The 12,355-nt window shown below is 40.9% G+C and overlaps 1 protein-coding gene across 13 annotated transcripts in view; it reads right to left on the bottom strand.

The window, feature by feature from the left end:
• Positions 1–12,355, bottom strand: part of Abca16 (ATP-binding cassette, subfamily A (ABC1), member 16) — a 179,648-nt gene that overhangs the window by 6,293 nt on the left and 161,000 nt on the right. For 12 of the 13 annotated variants that reach the window (XM_039101179.2, XM_039101180.2, XM_039101181.2 and 9 more), the window contains 3 exons: positions 1,456–1,643; positions 437–559; positions 14–208 (listed from right to left, as the gene is read on the bottom strand). In XM_039101179.2, coding sequence (XP_038957107.1) covers positions 14–208; positions 437–559; positions 1,456–1,643 — 506 coding nt within the window. Of the gene's footprint in view, positions 1–13; positions 209–436; positions 560–1,455; positions 1,644–12,355 lie in introns of those variants that run through there. The other variant, XR_005499417.2, reaches the window with a different exon arrangement.

Below are 12,355 nucleotides of genomic sequence, written 5' to 3'. Positions count from 1 at the left end.
ATAAGAGAGATACCTTTCTTGGATTTTTAGTGACACTATTGCCATCAATAAACGCAATTCCAGAGGTGATAGTCTCTTCTCCGGTCAGCATTTTGAATGTAGTAGTTTTTCCAGCTCCGTTTAGTCCAAGCAGTCCAAAGCACTCTGACTTCCTGACTACAAGGGAGATATTTTTCACAGCCTTGACAACAGGACACTTAAAATAAATCTGAGAAAGTTAAAAAAAAAAGGGAAACTCACAATGTACTGAGACACTGGTCATGGGTCAATCACAGTCATTACCTTAGGTTCCTAAAGTTAACAAACTGACAATCCCATGAGAGCATTCTCCCTTCCAGCCCTTTGCAGAACTGCAGTGAACCAGTACAGCCTTAGGTAAATTCTAGGCAGGGAAGATGCTTAAACCCCAAGGCAGCTAGCCAGTAAGGGACATTACCTTTGTAACTTCATTAAGGACCAATGGGGTGTTCTGTAACCTGAGCAGCAGTGTAAAGACTTTTCTTTTTTCTTTTCTTATGTCTTCATCCTCATCTTCTTTGGTACTCTTAGAGTGTACACCCTAATATTTTCAAGACAAGGAGTAGTAACACATGTGAACAATCTCCAGAGAACTGGTTTAAGCCAACAGCTTTAAGAAAGCTAACCTGTGGGTATAATCTGAAGGATAGGAGAAAATACTTGAGCAGCTTCTAAGACATTTTTTTGTCTCCTGAATTCTTACATGCAAAAATATCTCTGGCTGCCTCTACTTTAGAAGAGTATGACAGTTGAGGAAAGTCAGAATTCTATAAAACAATTGTTATAAAAATGTTGTAAGAGCCGGGGGGGCGGTGAATGACTACTAGGAAACAGTGATTTTTCAGTCCAGTAGGGTATGTGCACGGACAAACACAGTGGCTGAGACAGCATATGCGGGGCCTGCACAAGCTCAAGCTAGATAAAATGTCGTCTATGCTGGGAGCCATCAATTTCTTTAAGGGTAGGAACCCTTTTAGGGTATGAACTCCAGGTAATACCACACATCCAGGAATATTTGGGCAGCATAAATTGGACCCAGTGGGTTTAGAAAATAAAAAGAGGACATGAAGTTGGGTGGGTACAGAGTAGGGGCTGGGTCTGGGAGGACAGAGGAAAGGGAGGGAATATGATCAAAAGGCAGTGTATGAAATTCTCAAAGAATAAAACCAAGTTTCTATAGTTAGAGTGATCAGTATGTTCTTACTAGCATAAAGACAATTATTTCACTTGTAGCTAACCCAGGACAGATTTCCTAAAGGATTCAAAACTTGTACTGAACTCTAAAATACTTATACCTCAAATGAGTCACAGATCTATTTTAGTGTAATCAAATAATATTTTTAAAAGCAATAGAAGTGAGAAATTGTAAATTCATATTTTTCTGACCAAATGGGTTGCTTTCTTTAAATTATATTTCAAGTCCAGTTAGTTACTTACATGCCTGCCTTTTCTGATCTTATTGTAGAAATAAAAGAGAACGTTTCGAAAGACAAAGTTCTTCAGGCTACTGGAAACAGACTCCAGGGATAAGAGCAAGAGGAGAAAAACCAAGCCCATGGTAGCCAGTGTGATCAGAAATTTTCCAATCCCATGCTCTCCAAAGCCATACACGTTGTTCTGAATGACTGTGGACACAAGAGACACAGTCTCCTTACTTAAAACCTGGTGCAGCCCAGGTTAGGAATTCCTAGGGAGTCCCACCTGCTCAGAGGAGGGAGGATGGGGGGAAGAATTATGGGAGGGCTGACTGTGAGGGGACTGTAAACAGGATGTAAAATTAATAAGTACAATAATAATAATAATGATAATATCACGAATTAAAAATAATTAAATAATAATTGAATTAAAAACAAATTGGCACAGCATCTAACTAAGAAGGGGACAAATAGTAAGACATACAGGAAAAAAAGTGACCTCTGGTTTTTTTTTGGAATCATTTTCTTTTTCTTTTTCTCCCTCCATCTTTATTGAATTCGGTATTTTTTATTTACATTTCAATTGTTATTCCCTTTCCCGGTTTCCAGGCAAACATCCCCCTAATCCCTTCCCCTTCCCTTCTATACAGGTGTTCCACTCCTCATCCTCCCCCCATTACCACCCTCCCCCCAACAATCATGTTCACTGGGGGCTCAGTCTTGGCAGGACCAAGGGCTTCCCCTTCCACTGGTGATCTTACTAGGCTATTCATTGCTACCTATGCAGTTGGAGCCCAAGGTCAGTCAATATATAGTCTTTGGGTAGTGGCTTAGTCCCTGGAAGCTCTGGTTGCTTGGCATTGTTGTTCATATGGGGTCTTGAGCCCCTGCAAGTTCTTCCAGTCCTTTTTCTGATTCCTTCAACGGGGGTCCCGTTCTCAGTTCAGTGGTTTGCTGCTGGCATTCGCCAATGTATTTGCTGTATTCTGGGTGTGTCTCAGAAGATCTACATCCAGTTCCTGTCAGACTGCACTTCTTTGCTTCATCCATCTTATCTAGTTTGGTGGCTGTATATGTATGGGCCACATGTGGGGCAGGCTCTGAATGGGTGTTCCTTCTGCCTCTGTTCTAAACTTTGCTTCCCTATTCCCTGCCAAGGGTATTCTTGTTCCCCTTTTAAAGAAGGAGTGAAGCATTCACATTTTGGTCATCCTTCTTGAGTTTCATGTGTTCTGTGCATCTAGGGTAATTCAAGCATTTGGGCTAATAGCCACTTATCAATGAGTGCATACCATGTGTGTTTTTCTGTGATTGGGTTACCTCACTCAGGATGATATTTTCCAGTTCCAACCATTTGCCTACGAATTTCATAAAGTCATTGTTTTTGATAGCTGAGTAATATTCCATTGTGTAGATGTACCACATTTTCTGTATCCATTCCTCTGGGTTCTTTCCAGCTTCTGGCTATTATAAATAAGGCTGCGATGAACATAGTGGAGCACGTGTCTTTTTTATATGTTGGGGCATCTTTTGGGTATATGCCCAAGAGAGGTATAGTTGGATCCTCAGGCAGTTCAATGTCCAATTTTCTGAGGAACCTCCAGACTGATTTCCAGAATGGTTGTACCAGTCTGCAATCCCACCAACAATGGAGGAGTGTTCCTCTTTCTCCACATCCTCGCCAGCATCTGCTGTCACCTGAGTTTTTGATCTTAGCCATTCTCACTGGTGTGAGGTGAAATCTCAGGGTTGTTTTGATTTGCATTTCCCTTATGACTAAAGAAGTTGAACATTTCTTTAGGTGTTTCTCAGCCATTCGCCATTCTTCAGCTGTGAATTCTTTGTTTAGCTCTGAATCCCATTTTTAATAGGGTTATTTGTCTCCCTGCGGTCTAACTTCTTGAGTTCTTTGTATATTTTGGATATAAGGCCTCTATCTGTTGTAGGATTGGTAAAGATCTTTTCCCAATCTGTTGGTTGCCGTTTTGTCCTAACCACAGTGTCCTTTGCCTTACAGAAGCTTTGCAGTTTTATGAGATCCCATTTGTCGATTCTTGATCTTAGAGCATAAGCCATTGGTGTTTTGTTCAGGAAATTTTTTCCAGTGCCCATGTGTTCGAGATGCTTCCCCACTTTTTCTTCTATTAGTTTGAGTGTATCTGGTTTGATGTGGAGGTCCTTGATCCACTTGGAAAGAGCTGGTTCTTTAAAAAAAAAAAGAAAACACAAATGGAGGCAATCCTGGAAATGGAAAACCCAGAAAGAGGTCAGGAATTACAGACGTAAACATCACCAACAGAATACAAGAGATAGAAAAGAGAATCTCTCAGAAGTAGAAGAGACCTTAGCAGATACTGACACAACTGTCAAAGAAAATTTAAAACATAAAAACTCCTAACTCAAAACATCCAGGAAACCCAGGACACAACGAAAAGACCAAATCTAAGAATACTACTCCTGGGCATAACCCAGAAGATGCTCCAACATATAACAAAAACACATGCTCCATTACATTCATAGCAGCCTTATTTATAATAGCCAGAAGCTGGAAAAAACACAGATGTCCCTCAACAGAGAAGTGGATACAGAAAATGTGGTACATTTACATAATGGACTTCTACTCAGCTATTAAAAACAATGACTTTAGGAAATTCATAGGCAAATGGATGGAACTAGAAAATATCCTGAGTGAGGTAAAATCACTAAAAAACCCACACAGGGCATGCACTCACTGGTAAGTGGATATTATCCCCAAAGCTTGGATTACCCAAGAGACAACCCACAGACCACATGAAGCTCAAGAAGAAGGATGACCAAAGTGTGGCTGCTTCAGTCCGTCTTAGAAGGGGGAACAAAATTATTCACAGGAGGAAATATGGAGACAAAGTTTGGGAGTAGAGACCAAAGGAAAGGCCACCCAGAGACTGCCACACCTGGTGACCCAGCCCATATACATACAGCCACCAAACCCAGACAATATTGCTGATGCCAAGAAGTACATGCTGACAGGAGACTGATATAGCTGTCTCCTGAGAGCCTCTGCCCGAGTATGACAAATACAGAGGCGAATGCTGGCAGCAAACCATTGAACTGAGGATGGGGTCACCAATGGAGGAGTTAGAGAAAGGATTGAGGGAGGTGAAGGGGTTTGCAACCCCATAAGAAAAACAATACTAACCAACCAGAGCTCCCAGGTACTAAACCACCATCCAGAGAGTACACATGGGCAGACCCATGGCTCCAGTTGCATATGTAGCAGAGGATGGTCTTGTTGGGCATTAGTGAGAGGAGAAGTCATTGGGCCTGCCAAGGTTTGATACCCCGGTATAGGGGAATGTCAGGGCAGGGAGGTGGGAAAGGGTGATTGGGTGGTTGGGTGGGGAAACACCCTCATAGAAGCAGAAGAAAGGGGGATGGGATAAGGGGTTTATGGATGAGAAACCAGGAAAGGGGATACCATTTGAAATGTAAATAAGAAAACATCCAATAAGAAAAGAATAATAGAAATAGAGATCAGACAATTCCCAACTCCAAGGACTGAAAGACATGTTCAACAAAATCATAGAAGAAAAGTTCCTCAACCTAAAGAAAGAGATGGCCATAAACATACAAGAAGCCTATAGAACAGCAAATAGATTGGACCAGAAAAGAAAATCCTCTTGTCACATAATAATCAAAACACTAAATGCAGAGAAAAAAGAAAGAATTTTAAAAGCTGCAAGGGGAAAAGGTCGAGTCATGTATAAAAGCAGACCTATCAGAATTACACCAGACTTCTCAATAGAAACACTAAAAGTCAAAAAAGCCAGGACAGAGGTCATGCAGACCCTAAGAGAACACAAATGACACTCCAGGCAAGTATATTCAGCAAAACTCTCAAATCAATATACATGGAGAAACCAAAATATTCCAGGACAAAACCAAACTCAAACAGAATCTATCTACCAATTGAGCCCTACAGAGGATTCTGGAAGGAAAACTCCAACACAAGGAAGGAATCTACACCAAATAAATAACCAAGATATTAATTTAATTATGTCACAACAAAGCCAAAAGGAGAGAATCACATGCACATAATGCCGCCTACAATAACAAACATAACAGGAACTAACAATCATCTGTCTTTAATATCTCTCATATCAGCTGACTCAATTCCCCTATAAAAAGACGTAAGCTAACAGACTGGATATGCAAACAAGATCCAGCATTTTGCTGCACACAAGAAACACACCTCAATAATAAAGACCTCAGAGTAAAAGGCTGGAAAAAAGACTTCCAAGCAAATGGTCCCAAGAAACATGCTGAAGTTGCCATCCTAATATCCAATAAAATAGACTTCCAACCAAAAGTTATCAAGTGAGATGGGAAGGACACAAAGGAAAAACCCACCAAAAGAAAATCTCAATTCTGAGCATCTATGCCCCAAATATAAAGACACCCACATTCATAAAAGAAATGTTTCTTCTTTTTAAAAAAATTGGTTATTTTATTTATTTACATTCAAAACAAACATTATCCCTCTTTCCATTTTCCCCTACACAAACCCCATATTCCCTCTCCCTCCCCCTGCTTCTATGAGGGTGCTCCCTCACCCACCCATCCATCCTCTCCAACCTCACTGCCCTGGCATTCCCCTGCACGGGAGCATCGAGCTTTCACAGGACCAAGGGCCTCTCCTTCCATTGATGCCAGATAAGACCATCGTCTGCTACATATGCAGCTGGAACCATGGTTGCCTCCCTGTGTACTCTTTGGTTGGTGGTTTAGTCCCTGGGATCTCTGGAGGCTCTGGTTGGTTGATATTTATTATTGTTAAAGATTTTTAAAATTAAACATTTAATATTTATTCATTGCGTATGTCTCTGCGTATGTGTATGAGCATGTATGCCATGTCACATGTAGAGGTCAGGGGCTTACTTGGTGAGTTGGTTCTTTCCTCCTCAGAGTCAAATCCAAGGTGTCACTTGGTGGTAAGTATCTTTACCTGTGAGGTGCCTCAGTAACACTTCAGATCTTGATGGTCTGCTTCCTTCATGAATATATAGTGGTTGTCTTTATATATATATGGACTAGACTTTCCTTAAAATATGCGTTTAAAAAATCAAAATACATGCAGCCTTGTGGTTATAGGTATTCAGTCTCTAAATGCTTTTGAAAATATTCAGTTGACCTTTTCCTTTGCCTGACAGAATCTTTCCAGTTTCATGAGGTTCCTTTTATCAACTTTTGATCTTAGAGCCTGAGCCATTGGAATTCTGTTTAGGAAGTTACTTCCTGTGCCAATGAATTTGAGGCTCTTCCCCACTTTCTCTTCTATTAGATTCAGTCTATCTGGTTTTATGTTGAGGTACTTGATCCACTTGGACTTGAGCTTTGTGTGAGGTAATACATGTAGATCTATTTTCATTTTTCTACATACAGACTGCCAGTTAGACCAGCACCATTTATTGAAGATGCTTTCTTTTTTCCATTGTATTGTTTTGGCTTCTTTGTCAAAGATCAAGTGTCCATAAGTGTGTGGTTTTGTTTATGGGTCTTCTATTCCATTCATCAACGTGTCTGTCTCTATTTCAATATCATGCATTTTTTTTATCACTATTGCTCTGCAGCATAGCTTGAGGTCAGGGATGGTGATTCCCCAGAAGTTCTTTTATTGTTAAGAATCGTTTTTGCTATTTTGGGTGCTTTGCTTTTCCAGTGAATTTGAGAATTGCTCTTTCCATGTCTTTGAAGATTTGGTTGGGATTTTGATGGGGATTGTGTTGAATCTATAGATTGCCTTTGGTAGGATGGTCATTTTTATTGTTATTTCTGCCCATCCATGAGCATGGGGGATCTTTCCATTTCTGAGATCTTCAATTTCTTTCTTGAGATACTTAAAGTTATTGTCATACAGATCTTTCACTTGTTTGGTTAGAGTTACTCCAAGAATTTTTATATTATTTGTGGTTATTGTGAAAGGAGTTATTTCCCTAATTTCTTTCTCAGCCTGTTTATCATTTGTATAAAGGAAGGCTACTGATTCATTTGATTTAATTTTATATCCAGTCACTACTCTGAAGTTGTTTATCAGCTGTAGTTCTCTGGTAGAATTTTTGGAGTTGCTTATTTATACAATCATATCATCCTCAAATTGGGCATACACCCCCAAAATGCCCCCCCATGGCACAGGGGCAGACGTTCACAGTAGTCTCATTTGTGATAGCCAGAAGCTAGAAACAACCCAGATGTTTCACAAGAGAAGAATGGATACAGAAAATGTGGTTCATTTACACAATGGAATACTACTCAGCTATTAAGAACAAGGACATTCTGAGTTTTGCAGCCAAGTGGATGGAAGTAGAAAATATCACCCTGAGTGAGGTGACTCAGATCCAAAAGCTATGCATGCCATATATACACTAACAATATAGTCCACAGAACTCAAAAAGTTTAAGAAGCTAAAGAGCTCAAGTGAGGATGCCTCAATCCTACTTAGGAGGGAGAAGAAAGCAATAACAGGAAGGTGGAAGGAGGAAGGGACCTGAGTGGGAAAGGGGACAGGGAGGGGACAAGGGGGACCTGATCAGGTATTGGGTGGGCAGAGCAGGCCTGAAATTTTGAAGACCAGCAGAAAGATGGGAAACAGGAAACCTTGGGAGGTAGGAGGTGGGGGAACCCTCAAGAATGTACCAGAGACCTGGGAGGTGATGGACTCTCAGGACTCAAAGGGAGGGACCTTAGATGAAACGTCCTACAATGGAGAGAGGGAACTTACATAGCCTACCTCCATAGAAAGACAGGGCATCAAGTGAGGAATGGGGTTGCCATCCCACAGTCAAAAACTCTGACCCAGAATTGTTCCTGTCTGAAAGAACTGCAGGGATGCAAATGGCAAAGAGCTGAGGAAAAGAAGTTCTAATGACAGGCCAAAATTGGAATCCAGCTCAAGGGGAGGCCCCAAGGCCTGACACTATTACTGAGGCTATGGTGTGCTCACCAAAAAGGGCCTATCATGACTGCCTTCCAAAAGACCCAACAAGTAGCTGAAAGGGTCAGATGCAGATATGTGCACCCAACCAATGGGCAGAAGCTGCTGATCCCCATGGTTGAATTAGGGGAAAGCTAGATGAAGCTGAGGAGGAGGGCGACCCAGTAGGAGGACCAACAATCTCAAGTAACCTGGATCCCCAAGATCTCAGACACTGGATCACAAATCAGGCAGCATACACCAGCTGATATGAGACCCCAAAACATATACAGAGGACTGCCTGGTTTGGACTTAGTCAGAGAAGATGCACTTAACCCTCAAGAGACTGGAGGCCCCAGGGAGTGGGGAGGTCTGGAAGTTGGGGAATGGGACATCCTCATGGGGACGTGGGGAGGAGGTATGGGATGGGGAACAGTCAGAGGGTGGGTTGAGGGGGATAAATTCTGGACTGTATAAAAAGATGAAATAAATAAGTAAACAAACAAACAAATAAATAAACAAGAGAAAATATTTAAAAGGCAGCCACTATATTGAGAGAGACCCAAGAGGTTTGCCAGTGGCAATCTCTGAGTTTCTCTCTTAGGCATTTATCATACTGATATAAACATACAATCACAGATTTTTGGGAACAAAGTCCATATCCACAAGCATGCCCCCTGACTTGTCCTTTCATAGTATGTTGTTTCCCCACCAGGAAACTTAGTTTGCACTTGTCTGTACCAGGAGGGTGTGGGTGTCTATTGCTGATAACATTTGGATCTTGTTTTCAAACCCAACCAGATAAACTGATTCTGTTAATTGTAACTGACGCCATTAACATTTAGCATTTTCACTGAGAAGTATTTGCTGATACACATAATTTAGTTGCTGTTTTTCCGGTTGCTTTGCATATTGTTTATTCTCTTCCTTCTCCATCTCAAAGTTTAATGGTTTACTGAATTGAGAATTTTTACTTCTTTCTTAGTTTTCATTTATTTATATATTCCTTTCATAAAATGAATTCTATCCTGGGTTCCATGATCGTGAGGGCTTTTCTTATTTACCTTTGTATAGGGCTTCTTTAAATATTTTCTACAGTGATGTTTTACTAGTGCATGGGTTGCTTTAGTTTGTGTTTACTTGAGAAAGTTTTCAATTTTTATCAATTGTAAAAGTTAACTGCTAGATATAGTAAATTCTGTGAACAGTTAACTTTCAGAGTTTCAAATACATCTTTCTATGCTTTCATGGCTTCTAGGGTTTCTATAAGGATGGCTGATATAATTCTAAGATTAGTAGTTTGAAATTCCTGTCTTGCAGTTTTCAGTATTCTTTATTCTGTAGTCTTAACAATGATGTGAAGTGGAGAGGTATTTTCTGGCCATGCTTACTTGTGGTTCTAACTGCCTCTTTTTGGCTGCCCATACATCCCCCAAAAGTAAAAACAACAAGGACACCAGCAGCAGCAGCAGCAACAGCAGCAGCAGCAGCAGCAGCAGCAGCAGCAGCAGCAGCAGCACCAACAACAACCACCTTTCTGCAAACATTTCATTGATTAGGTGTAATGTACTTCCAATTTGGATCTCAGCTCTTTCTCAACTGGAACAAAACCAGCTTTTTCTTACTTGACATAATCTTAGTAGAAGTGTAGAAAGTAGAAAAGAATACAGTGGGTTTTTTTTTTGTTGTTGTTTGTTTTCTTTTCTTTTCTTTATTAACTTGAGTATTTCTTATTTACATTTCGATTGTTAATCCCTTTCCCGGTTTCCGGACCAACATCCCCCTAACCTATACCCCTCCCCTTCTACCTGGGTGTTCCCCTCCCCATCCTCCCCCCATTACCACCCTCTCCACAACAATCACGTTCACTGGGGGTTCAGTCTGGGCAGGACCCAGGGCTTCCCCTTCCACTGGTGCTCTTACTAGGATATTCATTGCTACCTATGAGGTCAGAGCCCAGGGTCAGTCCATGTATAGTCTTTAGGTAGTGGCTTAGTCCCTGGAAGCTCTGGTTGCTTGGCATTGTTGTTCATATGGGTTCCCGAGCCCCTTCGAGTTCTTCCAGTTCTTTCTCTGATTCCTTCAACGGGGGTCCCGTTCTCAGTTCAGTGGTTTGCTGTTGGCATTCACCTCTGTATTTGCTGTATTCTGGCTGTGTCTCTCAGGAGCGATCTACATCTGGTTCCTGTCAACCTGCACTTCTTTGCTTCATCCATCTTGTCTATTTGGGTAGCTGTATATGTATGGGCCACATGTGGGGCAGGCTCTGAATGGGCGTTCCTTCAGTCTCTGTTTTAATCTTTGCCACCCTATACCCTGCCAAAGGTATTCTTGTTCCCCATTTAAAGAAGGAGTGAAGCAATTGAACTTTGATCATCCGTCTTGAGTTTCATGTGTTCTGTGCATCTAGGGTAATTCAAGCATTTGGGCTAATAGCCACTTATCAATGAGTGCATACCATGTGTGTTTCTCTGTGATTGGGTTACCTCACTCAGGATGATATTTTCCAGTTCCATCCATTTGCCTATGAATTTCATACTGTCATTGTTTTTGATAGCTGAGTAATATTCCATTGTGTAGATATACAACTCTGTATCCATTCCTCTGTTGAAGGGCATCTGGGTTCTTTCCAGCTTCTGGCTATTATAAATAAGGCTGCGATGAACATAGTGGAGCACGTGTCTTTGTTATATGTTGGGGCATCTTTTGGGTATATGCCCAAGAGAGGTATAGCTGGGACCTCAGGCAGTTCAATGTCCAATTTTCTGAGGAACCTCCAGTCTGATTTCAGGAGTGGTTGTACCAGTCTGCAATCCCACCAACAATGGAGGAGTGTTCCTCTTTCTCCACATCCTCGACAGCATTTGCTGTCACCTGAGTTTTTGATCTTAGCCATTCTCACTGGTGTGAGGTGAAATCTCAGGGTTGTTTTGATTTGCATTTCCCTTATGACTAAAGATGTTGAACATTTCTTAGGTGTTTCTCAGTCATTCGGCATTCCTCAGCTGTGAATTCTTTGTTTAGCTCTGAATCCCATTTTTTAATAGGTTTATTTGTCTCCCTGTGGTCTAACTTCTTGAGTTCTTTGTATATTTTGAATATAAGGCCTCTATCTGTTGTAGGATTGGTAAAGATCTTTTCCCAATCTGTTGGTTGCCGTTTTGTCCTAACCACAGTGTCCTTTGCCTTACAGAAGCTTTGCAGTTTTATGAGATCCCATTTGTTGATTCTTGATCTTAGAGCATAAGCCATTGGTGTTTTGTTCAGGAAATTTTCTCCAGTGCCCATGTGTTCGAGATGCTTCCCCACTTTTTCTTCTATTAGTTTGAGTGTATCTGGTTTGATGTGGAGGTCCTTGATTCACTTGGACTTAAACTTTGTACAAGGTGATAAGCATTCTTCTACATAGTGACCTCCAGTTGAACCAGCACCATTTGCTGAAAATGTGATCTTTTTTCCATTGGATGGTTTTAGCTCCTTTGTCAAAAATCAAGTGACCATAGGTGTGTGGGTTAATTTCTGGGTCTTTAATTCTATTCCACTGGTCTATCTGTCTGTCTCTGTACCAATACCATGCAGTTTTTATCACTATTGCTCGGTAATACTGCTTGAGTTCAGGGATAGTGATTCCACCAGAAGTCCGTTTATTGTTGATAGTTTTAGGTATCCTGGGTTTTTGCTATTCCAGATGAATTTGCAAATTGTTCTAACTCTTTGAAGAATTGGATTAGTATTTTGATGGGGATTGCATTGAATCTGTAGATTGCTTTTGGTAAAATGGCCATTTTTACTATATTAATCCTGCCAATCCATGACCATGGGAGATCTTTCCATCTTCTGACATCTTCAATTTCTTTATTCAGAGGCTTGAAGTTCTTATTGTACAGATCTTTTACTTGCTTGGTTAAAGTCACACCGAGGTACTTTATATTGTTTGGGACTATTATGATTGGTGTCGTTTCCCTAATTTCTT

This window comes from Rattus norvegicus, chromosome 1, assembly GCF_036323735.1.
Source record: "Rattus norvegicus strain BN/NHsdMcwi chromosome 1, GRCr8, whole genome shotgun sequence".
Lineage (NCBI taxonomy): Eukaryota > Metazoa > Chordata > Mammalia > Rodentia > Muridae > Rattus > Rattus norvegicus.
Note: the sequence above shows the minus strand (reverse complement) of the source record. Positions and strands in the feature narration are given on the sequence as shown.